This window comes from Ophidiomyces ophidiicola, assembly GCF_022830035.1.
Source record: "Ophidiomyces ophidiicola strain CBS 122913 chromosome Unknown scaffold_6, whole genome shotgun sequence".
In the NCBI taxonomy this organism is placed as follows: domain Eukaryota; kingdom Fungi; phylum Ascomycota; class Eurotiomycetes; order Onygenales; family Onygenaceae; genus Ophidiomyces; species Ophidiomyces ophidiicola.
The window spans coordinates 57,342-73,613 of record NW_026054646.1 but is presented as its reverse complement, the minus strand read 5'-3'; the positions used below and the strand labels follow the sequence as shown (position 1 = coordinate 73,613).

The following is a 16,272-nucleotide window of genomic DNA, read 5'->3' as shown; positions in this document are numbered from 1 at the left end:
TCATAAATTTTTCTCTAAGTAATATAAGGGTATACACAAGTCTATATACAGAAACTCCAAATGCGATTCCTATAACTGAAGTGTTTTTAATGGAAACGCCAAAACTCCAAGCTAAAGGGTCTTCATCAAAGAAAACCGCTCTTTGATGATATACACACATCTATGATCTTGCTTTAGCAGCTAGGAGATTCAATGCACTACCAGCAAGGATGAAGCCACATTGATCTTTACTCAACGTATGCTTCACAGGAATTTCTAGGGTTTCGCCACTCCTTTTAAAAACCAGGAGCTTAACGTCCCCTTGCCCTCCATTTTGCAATAAATCGTACAAGCCCACAGTATCAACAGAATCACATGCATCGATCTTATCATAGTCAGCTTTGTCCACAAAAGTCAGGGGCACAACACCCTGCTTCTTCAGGTTCGTTTCGTGGATTCGGGCGAAACTCTTGGACACGATGATACGTCCGCCGAGGTAGCGCGGCTGCAGAGCAGCATGCTCTCGCGCACTGCCTTCACCATAATTCTCCTCGGCGATAACAAGCCATTCAATTCCATTATCTTTCCATTGTGCAGCAAGATCTGGAATAGAGTAAGTCTTACCATCCACGTCATACGCAACGTTTGTTTCGCCGGTGGCAGCGTTAACGGCGCCGATGAGGGTATTGGCAGAGATATTAGGAAGGTGGCCTTTGTATTTGAGCCAGGGTCCAGCAGCAGAGATCGTGTCGGTGGTACACTGCCCCTTGACTTTGTAGAGAACACGGAGCCCTTTGAGCTCGCTCTTTGGGAAAGGAGCAAAGGGTTCGAGAATAGCCAGACGGTCAGAAGTGGGAGATATCACAATCTCGCTGGCAGGATCTGGAACGGCGACGGAGGGTTGGAAGTCTGGGTTTCCGGAGACAAAACCGGCCTTTGGGAGGTCTGATCCTTGAGGAGGGCTAAATGTGAAAGATCCGCCATTTGCAGTTGGAATGCTGTCTGTCATAGGGTTAAAGGTTGTGCTGCCCGCAAAACTCAAAGCTGTGACTAGCTCTGGAGATGCTAAGAAGTTCATAGTTCCAGGATTCCCATCATTGCGGCCACGGAAATTTCTATTGTAGGATGTGAAAATGGCGTTGCTTTCGCCCTTCTCCACACCATCTGTTCGTTTCCACTGACCAATACATGGACCGCAAGCATTTGCGAGAACAGTGCCACCGGCAGAGGAAAATGTATTCAGCGTCTGATCCCGATCCAATGTAGCTCGAATTTGCTCGCTGCCAGGGGTGATGAAGAAGTCTGCTTTCGGGCGGAGACCCGCTTTTGAAGCCTGTTTCACAAGATCTTCAGCTCGGGTCATGTCCTCATAAGAACTGTTCGTGCAGCTTCCAATTAGACCGGCGCCAAACTTCTCAGGCCAATTGTTTTTACGAACTGTTTCTGCAAAAGACGACAAAGGCACCGAGAGATCTGGAGTAAAGGGGCCATTTATATGTGGCTCCAGTGACGAAAGATTGATTGTAATGTGATGGTCGTACTCAGCGTTGGGATCTGCGCACAGGAGATTCCTAGGTCCGGACGAGGCGATTTCGGCTGTAGATTTGGCAATGCTTGCACGGTTAGTGGCTTGAAGATATGGCACCATGCTAGGGGAAAACGGGAAAATTGACGTGGTAGCGCCAACTTCCGCACCCATATTGCATATGGTAGCCAAGCCCGTGCAGCTGAGTGTCTCCACTCCAGGTCCGTAATACTCAATAATATATCCAGTGCCACCCCTGACCGTTAGCTTCCCAGCAAGGTGGAGAATGATATCTTTAGGAGACGTCCATCCACTCAAAGATCCTTCCAGCCTGACACCTAGGATTTTAGGGGCCTTGAGTTCCCAAGGAGCATCCACGAGAGCATCAACAGCGTCTGCACCGCCAACACCAATAGCAATCGCACCTAGCCCGCCGCCATTCGGTGTATGGCTATCGGTTCCGAGCATAAACAAACCGGGGGCGGCATAGTTCTCCAAGACAGTCTGGTGAATGATCCCAGCGCCGGGAGGCCAGAATTCAATACCGTATTTTTTAGCAGCGGACTCCAGAAAATCAAAAACCTCTTTGTTTCCTTGGATTGAAGCTGGCAAGTCAACATCTGCACCCTTCTGACCGACAATCATATGGTCGCAGTGGATGCTAGCAGGAACGGCAGTTGAAGGAAGTCCGCAGGACATGAATTGAAGCAATGCCATCTGTGCTGATGCATCTTGCATCGCTACACGGTCTGGTTTGATCTTCAAATTGGCTTGTCCGCGAATACTCTTCCCGTTTTGTGTACCGGTGAGGAGTGACTCTTCCACATTGTCAAGATGCGAATACACGACCTTTTCAGCGAGGGTGAGAGGCCTGTCTGCACCCAAGATTCGCCGGACTTCGTTCAATCTACCCAAAATTTTCGGATATGGAGGTGAGCGGCTTGGGGCTTCTGGTCTGGCGGGCAATGTAGCCTCTGTCGCAAAGCTGCGATATCGGCGAACCGGTGAGCATTGGGCAATCTGGAGTTGTCGGGTTAGAATGATGGAAAACGGGTGAGTGGCATTGGAACTCACAGCCCGAGCAGTGGCGGGACTGCGCCGCCACATCATCATGAAGCAATTGCTCGCGTGCGTAGAGTTGAAGAGTCGATGACTCCGAGAATTCGATTTATCTTACCGCGTGTAATTACGACTTACCAAATGTTTTTTTAGCTATTCTCCGATTGGCCAGATCATGTAATTTATTTCATTCGGGCTGGAACGCTTACCTAATCGCGAGATGCAAGCTCGTTTTCTCAGCCTCTGCGTGAAAGACAACAAACATTCAGCATTAACTAACAATAACCAAGCTATCCAACAAATGCCTGAGAAATTTTAAGCCCAATATCCATGCTAGTCTCTCCTTGCGTTTGCAAGGCGTTTTATCCCAACAGATTACCACGCCTATCTTAGAATACATTTATGACCTCGCCAAGTATGGAACTCCGAAAGGAGACGGCCGACTAAACAAAATTTCTTACCTCCATCACCGATGAGGAATTTCTATATGATATCCCGCTCGGCTGAACCTTCCTCCTCCGCAGCGGCCCGTAATTCATAACAGAGATCATAGCATTGGGCAAGTAATTCATTAACGCTGCCTTGGCCTTCTGGTAGGTCTGCTCCTATGTAAAATTTGCCTTCGACGCGCATGTTATCGATTGAATTGAGCTACAGGTGTACAGGTACAAATTAGCAATCGAGGCTATAGTTTTGGCTGCAGAATGGGCTAACCTTCATGCTATAGGGGTATAATTCTCTGGAGTTAGAGACGCCTCCAGACTCTTTGACCTCCATTAAACATTTCCGTAGAGTTTGGAGTTGATTGTAGATTGGTAGGAGGGCTTCCGAGACGGGCTCAGAGGAAATCAGAAGCCCGTATATTAACGCATAGCTTCGGCGAATCAGATATAATAGAGTCTGGATATATGTTAGTATTAGAAAAGTGAAGTAAGCACGCGCCGAGGTTATACCCTTTGTGCATGAAGGTCTGCCGGCCGACCTGTCGCATCCAAGAAGTTACCGTTTATTCGACAGGCGTCAATTTGATTTAATTTCCTTTGAAACATGTAGAGATCTGTCTCTCGTAGGGACCACGCTTGTGTCATGGCAAGCCGATCCAGTTGGTTTCGAATATCGACAAGATGATCATACCGTTCCTTAAAGCGTTCGTCAATATTTCCCTGTCTATTGATGCGTTAGCCCGGTAAAAATCAAATGCGGTTGGCATTAAGCCCATACCGTTCCAAAACAATATCTACCCATATTAAGCATCTTTCTAAAAGAACTTTCACTATCTCTTGGCCTTCAGGTACAGATCCATCCAAAGCTACAAACTTGCCATCTTTCATATTTCCTTTTATTTCAATTAACCTATCTTTGAAACCAGAGACCTCAGAGAAAGAAAACTATGTTAAAGGTATTAATGTCTTCGGCTTCAAAGTGGGACAGCACACCAGACCTACCTTAGACCTTGTATTTGCAGCCGCAGTGGATCGTAATATCGAAATAAGTGTTTCATGTGTTGAGTTCAGTTCGGGAGATAGCAAGGATATTTCGTGTTGTAAATCCGCTAGTTGTTTTTCGCAATTGTCTAGACGGGCCTGCAAGAGGGTTAAAAGATGTGGAGAGTAGGTTTCTTTGCCACGGTCCACAGTCTCTCCCATCTTTCGAAGGGTTTTTGCTATGGAATCGAGATCTTTCTGACTATAAAAGGAAGCTTCTTTTAGGTGGTCAAGCAGGCGCTGTGGCAACCTATCAGCAATATGACCTCGGTATCAAAAAGGGACAATCTACCTTGATGGTTGAAGCCATTGAATATCTTTCGGGAGTTAGTAACTCGGATTCTGCATATCGCACATCCAGCTTACTTACGTGGCGGGAGCTTCATTATTTCTACCAACAGTAAGAAATAATAAGGAAATAAGCTGAAAGCAATCGTCCAGGACATTATCAACTGTAACATGCTACTATCAGACCGGATCATTTATGCAAATGTATTTCACGGCTATCAAACCTCTATTATGCTCTTTCTTCTCTACTCTGCCCGAGCGGATGCTGTTCAACAGTTGTACCTGCTCAATAACTCTATCATAAAACGGCAGAACATCTTGGGACTTGATATAGGTAGATTTGTCCTGTTTCAGTAGTAACAAAGCGTCTCGTACGAGCAGCAGCTGGTCGAGGATCGGCTGCTCCTGGGGGTCAAGCGGGGCTGTTACGGCAGGGGAATCCATTATATTTCACGGGAGAGCGTCGCACCTCCGACTGACCAGCTAACTTGGAAAACAAACGATGCAGTGGTTTGCCCGACGATGTCGCCAGAGGCCTATCAGATGGCGGGGAGCCGCCCGGCACATCTGATGACGCTAATTCTGCCCGGTCGAGCCACTTTGGCGCGGCTTACGTAATTAAGCGAGCCAGCGTTTGCACACACGAAAAAGAACGACGCACATCAAATTCAAGCCAACCTCGACATCGCTTTTTCAAGTCACGTATCCCATTCACGGATATCCATCGTCACAATGTCTACCACCGAGCTTGCAGTCTCCTACGCCGCCTTGATCCTCGCGGACGACGGTGTTGATATCACGGTACGAATTCGAATTCTTGGAATAGCACCATAAGGAAGCCAGCTGGAACTGATATCTTCCCTCCCGATGACTCTAGGCCGAAAAGCTTCAGACGCTCCTGAAGGCCGCCAACGTGCAAGATGTCGAGCCAATCTGGACTTCTCTCTTCTCCAAGGTAGACGCAATCGCGCGCGCACTCGTCAAGACAGATCGGTAACTAATACTTGGTATTTGAAGGCTCTTGAAGGCAAGGACGTTAAGGACATCTTAACGAACGTCGGCTCGGCGGGCGCTGCCGCCCCTGCTGCTGGTGGTGCCGCTGCTGCTGGCGGTGCTACTGCCGCCGAAGCTGCCCCCGCTGCCGAAGAAAAGAAGGAAGAAGGTATGTTAAATGCCACCTCTTTTGTCAAATAACTGCGAGCTACTGGGTGGATTGGGCAATTGCTAACAGGTCTCTTTTTTCAATCATATAGAGGAAGAATCGGACGAGGACATGGGTTTCGGCCTTTTCGACTAAACAGCGCGTCTTTCGTCTTTTGCTTGTACACAATCTTCCTAAAAGGATGCACATCTTGGGCGCATGCAGGCAGTTATGCTACGAGTTTCCGATGGGGATCATAAGAAAGCCAGTTGTCGGGTAGCAAAACCTTTATTTCATTATGATATGGTTTTTCATTTTTAATATCATGTCGTCATGAACTAGCGCTGTTGCCAAATAGAAAGTGAATGTGCACCGCCCGCCAATATTCAAAATTGTTTTCTCCCTCGCGTGCCAGGACCCCATTTTTAATGATACAAAGATACAGAAAATATGCCTTTTCGCTATACGATCGCCGATGCACCCTCCCTATTTGCATAGATTCGAAACTGTACGAAGATTGCAATATCCTCCGCCAAGGTTCCCAATGACCCAATAAGCCAGGGAAGATTTTTCATGAAATACTTTTTTTCTGTTGAATGAAATAAGATCTAGGTTGAAAGTCAGCTTTCAAGCTAGCAGACGTTTGGTACGCCACTTACACCAGCGCCGTATGATGAATTGCCCAACAAGGAGAATATAAAAAACAGTAAAGAAAGGCCTATAGTAGAGTCAGCGACAGTCTTGAAAAATTGCAGCGCCCACAAATTACCTTCACAGGATTTGTCCTTATAATTTTTCACTATCTGGGGTATTCTCGCACTGGAAGCGATCAGTATATTGTGCCATAGACCAAGTGTATTGTGTAAAACTCACCCAAGATAACAAGCAGCACTGATATACCCCAGTATCGTCGCTCCAAATGCAGCATTTTCCGTGTCTCCAGGCTTAGCCTCAGCGATGGGAACCCATACTCCCGATTTCCAGGCAATGACCCAACCAACGGTCCCAGCCGCACAAATGCCCAGAGCACTCAGCGTGTTTTTTAACCAAACATTTTTCGGTTCTGTCTCCTCTAAAATTTTCGCCAGAGAGTCCGTCCGTTGCACTGCAGAGCGGTGGCTGCTGATTCGCCGCAGCGAGGCTGAGGACCTTCGTCGCGACCCAGGAAGACCCATGTTTTCACTCATTCGCCGGCTCAGTAGCGGCGTCAACGGATCTGGCGTATCAGACACACTGCTGGACGTACGGCGGCGGTATCTGTCTGCTCTCCGGGCATTCTTGAAGTTGTAGTAGAGATACTGGCTAATGAGGATGCCGTCCGCGATGCAGAAGTAGACAGCGATCGCGATAACGGTTGGAACCAGCTGGGCCCAAAGCGCACCACCCAGGTTGGTCAAGTCGCCCAGAAACCAGATAAGTAGAAATACAAACGATATGGCCTCTGCGCTTCCACATCTGTAGTTTTCTATGAGTTGAGGAACCTGTGATTCGAGCATGTGTTAGTCCGAAGAAACGTGTTTCGCGGCGAATCGCCATCTGGGAGGTAGCAAACCAGAAGAAATAGCCAGCAGGCCAGAGATATTGAGCCTAGGACTCCCGACGTAGCCTCCCGGAATGTCAACGGCACCGGGTCCGCTATCGTGGCCTTCATTTCGACAAGCTCAGCTGTGAACGACGGGTAAGAATGTCCAAGCCACGGTCAAGAGAGGAAGGATACAGAATGCACCGTCATCGAACTGATATTATATTGGTAAGTTGCAGTTGTCTAATTCCAAAGAATGACGGACCCGAGGAAGTCCGGCACATCTGTAACATGCTAGGCGATTTGCTGAAAAATTTTCCTCGATTCCTTTCCGAGTCGAGCTGGCGCGCTCAGGAGGCGCCACAAATAGACTTTTCCGGCCAGCGTCATCGCAAAGCTTAATGCGACCCTATGAGGCTGAAGAACCGCCCGTCGCGAACGCGATCAAAAACAACAACACGGCTGCTGGCTGACGTGGGCGGCGCGATTGGCGACAGCGAGGCCATAGGGCCCGTGCCTGGCTGCACCGCGAATACCCGCCCCGGCGCGCAGAGATTGCAGTGCGATCGAGTGGCGGCGATCGCCGTGCGCATTGGGCCGAGGCGAAGAGTCCGGCGGTAATTGTCTCTTGTTTCTAAGCGCTGTTTGGACGATGGCTTTTGAGTCTATTGTTACAGATCGCTGTGCTGGCCAGTTTGGCTTTCCTCTATTATTGTTCCTCGCTTTGCCGCAGCAATTCCTCTTTCAATAGGTCCGTCACGATAGGGATCGCCTGGTCCTGCAGCACCTTGACCATTGCTTCTGCCGCTCTCTCGTGTAGCGTCTGGTTCCATTCGTCTGGCGGCACGTCCTTCATCAAACGCCTTACCCAAGCAGCTATGGGCGTGATGTCTCGATCCATGTCCCAATTGCCAGGGTCAACACCATTTTCCTCGATAAACCAAGCCACGTCGAATAGCCCCTTGTTAAACAGCCAGTGATCGTGGGTCACGATCACTTCACCTGAATCTAAGCTACTCTCACCATCCGAGTGGGCATTCTCAGGAATGGCATTCGCATTTATTACGCCTCGAATGACATTGAAAAGCCAAGATGACGGTACATCCTCTTGGCCCAGCGGCTGGCCTGGTGGTAGAGGATCGGAAGCTGAGATCTGGCCTGCCGTGAACTCGCGTGGAAGGTGGGTTAAGACAGCAGGTATGTCAGATACGAGAACATGCCGGGCAATATTTAGTGATATTTCGGGTGCCAGCATAGCTGGTTGTGTCGCGTCGACGCTATCTGCCACTTCTACAAGTAGCGAAATCGTCTCTGGAGTATTCCAAATATCTTTGGCACGTTTAATGTAGAGCTCTGCAAATAACTCGAACGCTGAATTAGGGGCTGTGGCTCCCCAGATAGATCTAGGCACAGGGCTGATATTTAGCTCCTGCGCAAGCCGACAAAATATCCACGGATACCGAGAAACGGCCTTTCGTAACTGATCTCTTGCCCCAGTTGCATTTCCTTTCAGAACATACGCGAGGGAAAGCGAGCATTGGATATTTGGAAACGAATCCCAGCGTTCTTTAAATATAGGGTGCGAGCATAGTTCAAGGAAGTGCTCATGTTCTCTTGCTTTGATGGCAATCTGATCAATTGTCAAATTGAGACAATACGGGTCATCAGTATCCAGGCTAAGGAGAAACTTCGCCCACTCGTATGTAGTCTTCCATGTGCCTTTCATCCCCAAATTGATAACATATCTCCATGTTGCTAGCCATAGTTCACGATTCTCTTTGAGGGTAAAATTCAAGCGGGCTTTGCCCTCTTTGAGGCAAGTACCAAATGACGACTGAACAGACCTTCCAATATTAAAAAGCGCCCTTTCAAGAAGATCTCCGGAAACAGCATGGTCACCTTGGTGCTTCGCGATTTCGGAGACTTGTAGTAGCGTAGATATGTGATATGCTGTCTCATTGTCAGCTTGAAGTAGACTTTGGTTATATGAAAAGGAATCTCACGGTTGAATTGAAGATGTTCTATCATTCTCTCTGGCTCCATTGACTGAACGCACATGTCAAACTGCCTCTGCACATCTTGATAGTGGCTATTATGGACAAGCTTGAACTCCGTGACGCCCGACGGTCTTTTTGCTACTATCTCCATCCCGAGCCCGCCACTTGTCATGCGAGGCCATTCATCTTTGCCTTGCATCAGAACGTTCTTGCGGAGAGCCATTCCTGATAGAACCTGCCCACGGCTTGCAGGGCTGAATCTTCCGGTCAAGGCTCTTCCTAGGTCAACCATCTCACGATTTCTTTCCCGTCTCCTGCCCGGCGACTCTCCCCCATCCCTGTCCTCCACTGCGACATTTCCAAATAGCTTTCTCATCTCATTCATAGCGTTCAACCTCTTAGTATCCACTGCAAGCAGGGCGCAGAGGGCCTCCGATTCATCAGCTTCGTTAGGAGGAGCACCTGCATGTCCTCCGTCTTCAATTTTATGAACAGAAAGCTCTTTTAATGCTCGATCAATATCATCAAGTCCCTGACCATCTGACGCCGCGTGAACAGGTGTATCTGCTGACGTTATATCCCGTTTTGTTGCCTTTTTCTTTTTTTGTTTCTTCTTCTTCCTGTTAGCGGTAGGCTTCGGGCTTGGTACTGGCTCTGGGTCGTCTTCTATATGTGCTTCTTCGCCTTCCGACACCTCGTCATCCGCATCTAAAAGGTCGAATGCATTAAATTTCGACGTTAACGGCTTGGAATCCTCGCACTCTTGGTCTGATGTATTTTCTTGTTCAGCTTCTTGCCGGGCAAGCTCCCGCTGTTTCTGTACTTTTCTTAGTGCCCTTGAGGACATATTTGGCAGCGCGCTTTCATTCCGTGACTCAGCTGGTAGATGTAGTACGAGTGTCCAGTCCTGTGTGTTGACAGCAAAAACATTTAACGGCGGGCATGACTGTGCTAGTTAACCTTATCGTCTTATCGCCCTAGCACGTGACCAAGTTGAAAGTTCCGTCATATTGCATCCTTGCTAGAAAGCCATGACTGTCAGGCCTAAAACACTTTTCAACATCACTTCCCATCAAAACCAAAAGTATCTTTTGTTTGGTTTTTTTTTGGGATATTCTCCGCTATTCCTATGCGTCGAGCGGCAATATACGCCCTCCGTACGGTTCGACATACTCCTGTGCGGAGGTTCCCTCGTCCTTCCTCAAATCCCTTCTTTTCACGCAACCATGCTTTACTAGCCACGCGAGCACCTTTTTCGTCCAGAGCCACGACTCCATACGTACCAGCGGTTCTCCAGTCATCTATGTTTTTTCGAACTTTTTCTTTAGCTTTCATTTCGACACTGGTTGCCTCGGGCGCTTGGTACGCGTATAAAGGTGACCCAAATAAGCCGGAGCTTTCACCTACTTTCATTGTGAACCAGACTTCTCCACTCTTTCAACAACAAACTAGCAGCTTTTACTCGACCGTAACGACGCCGACGGCAGTAGGACAAAATTCTGACCAGTCTTCAAGCCCAGCTCTCGTTGTGAACAATGACCAGCTCTCTGCCACCTCTACTGCGAGCGAAGAACCGATTTCGAAACAAACAAGCGAGTCAGGAAGGAAAGTGGTTGGAATGTTGACACCGGAAGAAGCGACTCAAAAACTGCGGAGAAGCGAAGAGTCATATTTTGTTGGGCGCGGGCAGGGTGTTGTTCGTTACGACATGGTGCAACTTCCTAGCAACGACCCTATTGAAGACGACCATGCCGAGAAAATTGTGGTAACTACTCGTGAAGATGGATCTTCTAGTGATTGGATGTTTTGGGGCGTTTTTGACGGTCATTCGTAAGTGATTACTTTGTGGAAAAATAGTATGCAAAGGCATAAGTTTGGGCTGATAACAATAGTGGCTGGACTACATCGGCAAAATTGCGACAGGCTTTGATTTCTTTTGTGACGCGTGAGCTGAATTCTACCTATCAAAAGGCCGGTGCTTCCGTATCCGGCTCTATATTCCCTTCACCAGAAGCTATCGATGCAGCTATCAAAAGAGGCTTTGTCAATCTTGACAATGAAATTGTCCACTGGAGCGTCGATAAGGTTTTAAAAGCTAATTCAAAGAGAGTCGCTGCTGAGTTGCTTGCACCAGCATTATCCGGTTCGTGTGCTCTCTTGGCGTTTTATGATAGCCAGTCGAGTATGCTACGTGTTGCTTGTACCGGGGATTCCAGGGCCGTTCTTGGTCGTAGGGCAGCAAACGGGAAATGGACAGCTACCCCGCTCTCTGAAGATCAGACAGGCTCAACAGAGTCGGAAATCCAACGTTTGCGTCAAGAGCACCCTGGCGAAGACAATGTGGTTCGTAATGGACGGGTTCTGGGTAATCTTGAACCTACCCGTGCTTTTGGCGATGCATTCTACAAATGGAAGCGAGACACCCAAGATAAGATCAAGCGTCAGTTCTTCGGGCGAACGCCGCATCAATATTTAAAAACACCACCATACGTCACCGCTGAACCAGTTGTTACGGCGACCCAAGTTGATCCTCAGAAAGGTGATTTCTTGGTATTGGCGACAGACGGCCTTTGGGAGATGCTTAGTAACGATGAGGTCGTTGGACTTGTTGGTCAATGGCTTGAACATCAGCGCGCCAGTGCCCAAGGCAAAGATGGCGTTAAAGGTTGGCTTCAAAGCTGGTGGTCCCAGGAAGGTCAGTTGCCTATTGAGAAATCAGTACGCGAAGATGCTACTGGGCAACGTGCACCAATCAGACAGTTGCAATATAACATCCCGCAAAGCGAAACTCGCTTTGTCATAGAGGATAAAAATGCTGCGACCCATTTAATTAGAAATGCTCTTGGAGGAAAGGACAAGGACATGATGTGCGCATTGCTAACGCTCCCAAGTCCTTATTCTAGAAGATATCGGTATGGATGCCCTTTAACTACGCCGGAAAATCTAGAGACTTACTAATGTTTCACAGGGACGATCTTACCGTTCAAGTGATCTTTTTCGGTGAAAGTGAAACCACCGGCAATGTCACTATCAATTCGGAAGCAAGCGCCTCTGGACGTACTGTACCTGCTAAGCTGTGAACAGCCATTCCAACCAGCAGGGTACAGGGATTCTTTTACAATTGTCGTTTATTACGAGTGTCAAATTATCTGTTTATAGAGATCCGCTGATTCTGATGTGGTTCCATCTTATTCCCGCTTGTGATTTACTGTCTGGTCTACCATTGATACCCCCTGGTGCTGAGACTTTTTTTAGATGGTCTATCTCTTTATAAATAGCGCCTTTCCCATACAGGACTGAACAACAGTTTCCCATTCGTCCTGTCACTACTATAATTAAATCTGTGGCTGGTGATTTCTATTGGTCGTCAAATTAGTGTCCGTTTCAGAGGAGTATTTTTCTTTTGAAGTGGAATACCGTATATCAACCATCAATGCCGTTAGTAGTGCTTTTCTATGGAGTTCAAAAACGCCCGGCTATAACCCTGAGATTAATAATGTTACCTGTGAGTACTAACATCGGCATGACGTTCGCTTTTAATCCAACCTATATCGTCTATCTTTGACATAAAGAATAAACAACAAGGTCATTCGAAGTGCCTTCGACTCATAGAAGCCTAGTGAAGGCAAACTTTGAGATGTGTGCATGTTGTCTTCAACTTCGCTAGTCCCTAACGCCGCAATAGCTACAAGTACCTCACCATGTTTATATGGTGTCACCCAGAAAAGGGGAGTGCGGTACTAAATACACCGATGAGTCATAAATGCAATAGACGAATCCCAGTCGTCAATTCCGCAAGAAATTAACTGCTGGGACCGCTCTGTTTTATCATCCTCAGTTTTCTACTTTTGTCTTCAGCGAGAGGAGTTTCGCGCTTCGTTTCCGGCTCATATTTGTCTCCGATCAACTTTGTTTCCAGTGGAGCCGGCATTGGTACCCCTTTAAGCAGCAGTGAAAAGGATTTTGTCTGTATCGTAGCAAAAATTGTACTAGAGATCCAGTAGATCAACATCCCAGCAGGAACCTCTTGAAAGGTCATCACGGGCCATAACAGTAATGCTGACATCTGTAGAGTCCGTTTAAATATGCCCAATGCCCTAGCTTTAATGCGTTGTTTCCTAAAGCGCATGTTGGAAATCTCTTCCGCGCTTGCCGATTTCCATCCAATTGATATGTTGGTGAATACGACAGCCGATAAAAGAGCGGGAAGAATGCCATAAGGGTCTGTAGCGAGGAGGTCAGAAAACCACAGCGCACCTTCGCTTGACATAGACTGCTGTACGGCAATTTGGGGCGCCTCGGGAAATGTCTCCACCCAGCCCTGAACTATGCTTAGCAGGCCACCGGACATTCCAACCATTCTCCGAATACTCTCCATCATTGCAAGCCATACTGGAAACTGAATCAATGGTATACGTTGAATCCACGGGCGTATTTTCCACCTCTTATGTAGCTCCTTTGCCTTCAGTCTTAGCTGGAGCTGGGATACAGTCTCGGCCATTTTGGGGGGCATATATCTTCCTTCTTTAGCAGCTGCCGTTAGGGTATTATCTATGATAGCGTGACCCCATGAGATATATAAAGGTTGAATTATTTTTAACTTCCGGGCGTGTGAAAATGCCCAGTACTGCAAAGGGGTTGCGACAGCGAATCGCACTAGAATAGCCGTCAGGGGGATCGAGACTGCCCATGATAGACCGGTAGCGGCATGAACTGCTTCTAAGACATTATGGGCTATAACAACCGTTTGATTGATCAATTGATTCGGTCGAGAAGCGTGAAACTGGCGAGCATGGAGTCGGCGCGGGGTGGTTCTTAAGTGGGTGAGGGACTGTCTAAGCCCCGGTCTAAAAGGTAGAGTCATGTATAATAAGCCTGCTAAGAATTGACTGAACCGAGGCCTCCATTCGTGCGCGAAAGATAACACGTTGAGATACCAGATGTTGATTTCATTACCTTTTACGGTTTTCCGTGAGTTTGCGGCATCCAAGTGCAAACAAGACATAACTACTCCGTACTTTAGCGCTAGTTATTCCACGTGACATAGTTCGAAATAAGCTTATCGATAAGGAACAGCCGCATTATGTCATCAACGCCGAGTTCCTGAATCGCATCGAAGCCGTCGTGGCCGCTTGCAGCTTTACCGCAACAGCTTCCGTTCTGGCTTGACCCGGGCACGGTTTTGAATATGATATGACAGAGCCCTTACTCTTCTATTGCTCGAAATGCCTACCTTTGCTGCCACGTTCCTTGTGGTGCTCGTTTCGCTCCTAGCCCTCTTTTCCGTCTTCCCGACCCTTGCCGGACTCCCCGCACGCCTTGTCTTTCGAGCATTCGGCCGTCATATACAAAGAAAAGGTAAAGGGAGACGGGACCTAATACGTGCTCGGGTCCAGGTCGAAGAAGAAGACTATCGATCGCGGAACTTACGACAGTCGAAGTTGGATGATGATGACTGGGAGAAGGTTGAGGGCAGCGACTCCCGGGCTTCTTCTCGCGGAAGCGCTGTAGAAAGCGACTGGGATGGCTTCGTGGGATTTTTCCATCCATTCTGGTAAGGGAATCTCATAGTTCCCTGAGCGAAGGAAGATTGTCTCTAACGGTATTTCAGCAACGCAGGGGGTGGCGGCGAGCGGGTTTTATGGGCTGCTGTTAGAGCAACGCAAAAGAGATGGCCCAAGGCCATATGTGTGGTTTACACGGGTGACCAGGACGTGGACAAAACCACCATGCTTAACAATATCGAGGTATGAATCTTGACAGCCCCTGATTGGCTTCAATTCTAACCATGCTTCTCAGAGGCGTTTCAATATTCAAATTCACCCTCCTACAATAGTATTCTGCTACCTCTCCACACGACAATATGTCCTCAGTAATACATACCCCCGTTTTACCCTCCTAGGGCAATCCTTGGGCTCCTTAGTTCTTGCGTACGACGCCTTCTCCCTCCTCGTTCCCGACATTTTTGTCGATACGATGGGTTATGCCTTTGCCCTGGCATTTTCGCGTCTTCTATTTCCATCCGTGCCAACTGGTGCTTACGTCCATTACCCCACAATATCAACGGATATGCTAGCGTCGCTCGAGGATAGCACCGGCCAGAAAGGTCTCAATGCTGGAGCAGGAACAGGCTGGAAAGGTGCAACTAAGCGCCATTACTGGCATGCTTTTGCAAAACTCTATGGCTTGGTCGGTGGCACAATTGATATAGTTATGTGCAATTCGTCTTGGACGTCTGGGCACATAAATGCGCTATGGCTTCCAGCTAGACAGAGAAAGACATTCAAAAACCCCACAACTATCTTTCCTCCTGTGGCAGTGTCGGATCTTGAAGGGATTCAAATCGATTCAAAGAGTGAACGAGATGTTAGGCAGCCCACGATTCTCTATATAGCCCAGTTTCGACCAGAGAAGAATCACGCCCTTATACTCCGCTCGTACGCCCGTTTCCTCAAACAATTCAGAATCAACCGCTCAAGCACATCAGGCGCACTAAACGATGCCCCCCTTGCATCTTCCTCCTTAACTGAGCCAAAACTTATCCTCATCGGGTCCGTCCGCCACTCTAGCCCTGACGAAACCCACATCTACAACCTCCGACTCCTCACACACGAGCTTAAAATCCGCGACAACACCCAATTCATCCTTGACGCAAGCTGGCCCACCGTCCTCGAGCACCTACGCACGTCGTCCATCGGCACCAACGCCATGTGGAACGAGCACTTTGGCATAGGTATCGTAGAGTATCAAGCCGCTGGCCTGATCAGCGTCGTACACGACTCCGGTGGCCCGAAGATGGATATTGTGGTTGATCTGGAGGACGGTGGGACAACGGGATTCAGGGCCACGACGGAAGAGGAGTATGCGGCGGCGTTTGAGGCGGCTTTGGCGCTACCGGAGGAGGAGAAAGTGGCGATGAGAAAGAGAGCTAGGACGTCGGCGCAGAGGTTCACTGAGGAGGAGTTTGGGAGAAAGTGGGTGGATGAGATGGAGAAGCTTGTCGAGATACAAAGAAAGAAAGCGAGAAGATGGTCATAGACTTCGAATTTTTGCTGGCATGTATTTGTATCCTATTGTTTTGGCTGTTTAGCTGGTGGGCGTTGTTTGAGGCGTTTTTCTATTTCATTTCTCTAGATATCAGACCATATTTTGTTGTTTTGACTGATTGGACACTCTGCCCTTTCCACCATTTTGCACCCCAAATTCCCTGTTTGTCTTTTTCTGGCCTTTTCGACTGCCTTCAAACAGCGTGCAGTATAGGTCCCAGCCCACGCTGC

At 48.1% G+C, this 16,272-nt stretch overlaps 8 protein-coding genes across 8 annotated transcripts; 3 read left to right on the top strand and 5 right to left on the bottom strand.

The window, feature by feature from the left end:
• Window positions 1-160: 160 nt before the first annotated feature.
• Window positions 161-2,614, bottom strand: ACO2 (aconitate hydratase; the record flags this gene model as incomplete). Its single annotated transcript, XM_049251268.1, has 2 exons — window positions 161-2,524; window positions 2,579-2,614. The coding sequence occupies 2 exons, from the start codon at window positions 2,612-2,614 to the stop codon at window positions 161-163; spliced, it is 2,400 nt and encodes a 799-aa protein (XP_049109568.1).
• A 432-nt stretch (window positions 2,615-3,046) lies between these two features.
• On the bottom strand, window positions 3,047-4,779 carry LOZ57_002189 (uncharacterized protein; the record flags this gene model as incomplete). The annotated part of the gene is made up of 8 exons (XM_049251267.1): window positions 3,047-3,214; window positions 3,278-3,463; window positions 3,517-3,730; window positions 3,785-3,951; window positions 4,009-4,287; window positions 4,340-4,364; window positions 4,418-4,499; window positions 4,560-4,779. The coding sequence occupies 8 exons, from the start codon at window positions 4,777-4,779 to the stop codon at window positions 3,047-3,049; spliced, it is 1,341 nt and encodes a 446-aa protein (XP_049109567.1).
• Window positions 4,780-5,067: 288 nt separating this feature from the next.
• On the top strand, window positions 5,068-5,632 carry LOZ57_002188 (uncharacterized protein; the record flags this gene model as incomplete). The annotated part of the gene is made up of 4 exons (XM_049251266.1): window positions 5,068-5,136; window positions 5,213-5,290; window positions 5,353-5,497; window positions 5,589-5,632. 4 exons carry the CDS (start codon window positions 5,068-5,070, stop codon window positions 5,630-5,632), a joined length of 336 nt encoding a protein of 111 aa, XP_049109566.1.
• Window positions 5,633-5,937: 305 nt separating this feature from the next.
• LOZ57_002187 (uncharacterized protein) lies at window positions 5,938-7,127 on the bottom strand (the record flags this gene model as incomplete). Its single annotated transcript, XM_049251265.1, has 5 exons — window positions 5,938-6,084; window positions 6,136-6,194; window positions 6,246-6,295; window positions 6,350-6,957; window positions 7,029-7,127. 5 exons carry the CDS (start codon window positions 7,125-7,127, stop codon window positions 5,938-5,940), a joined length of 963 nt encoding a protein of 320 aa, XP_049109565.1.
• Window positions 7,128-7,707: 580 nt separating this feature from the next.
• On the bottom strand, window positions 7,708-9,842 carry LOZ57_002186 (uncharacterized protein; the record flags this gene model as incomplete). The annotated part of the gene is made up of 2 exons (XM_049251264.1): window positions 7,708-8,948; window positions 9,002-9,842. 2 exons carry the CDS (start codon window positions 9,840-9,842, stop codon window positions 7,708-7,710), a joined length of 2,082 nt encoding a protein of 693 aa, XP_049109564.1.
• Window positions 9,843-10,298: 456 nt separating this feature from the next.
• On the top strand, window positions 10,299-12,075 carry PTC5 ([Pyruvate dehydrogenase [acetyl-transferring]]-phosphatase 1, mitochondrial; the record flags this gene model as incomplete). Its single annotated transcript, XM_049251263.1, has 3 exons — window positions 10,299-10,825; window positions 10,888-11,907; window positions 11,964-12,075. 3 exons carry the CDS (start codon window positions 10,299-10,301, stop codon window positions 12,073-12,075), a joined length of 1,659 nt encoding a protein of 552 aa, XP_049109563.1.
• Window positions 12,076-12,797: 722 nt separating this feature from the next.
• LOZ57_002184 (uncharacterized protein) lies at window positions 12,798-13,496 on the bottom strand (the record flags this gene model as incomplete). Its single annotated transcript, XM_049251262.1, has 1 exon — window positions 12,798-13,496. One exon carries the CDS (start codon window positions 13,494-13,496, stop codon window positions 12,798-12,800), a length of 699 nt encoding a protein of 232 aa, XP_049109562.1.
• A 724-nt stretch (window positions 13,497-14,220) lies between these two features.
• Window positions 14,221-16,033, top strand: ALG11 (asparagine-linked glycosylation protein; the record flags this gene model as incomplete). The annotated part of the gene is made up of 3 exons (XM_049251261.1): window positions 14,221-14,549; window positions 14,607-14,742; window positions 14,795-16,033. 3 exons carry the CDS (start codon window positions 14,221-14,223, stop codon window positions 16,031-16,033), a joined length of 1,704 nt encoding a protein of 567 aa, XP_049109561.1.
• Window positions 16,034-16,272: the final 239 nt, after the last annotated feature.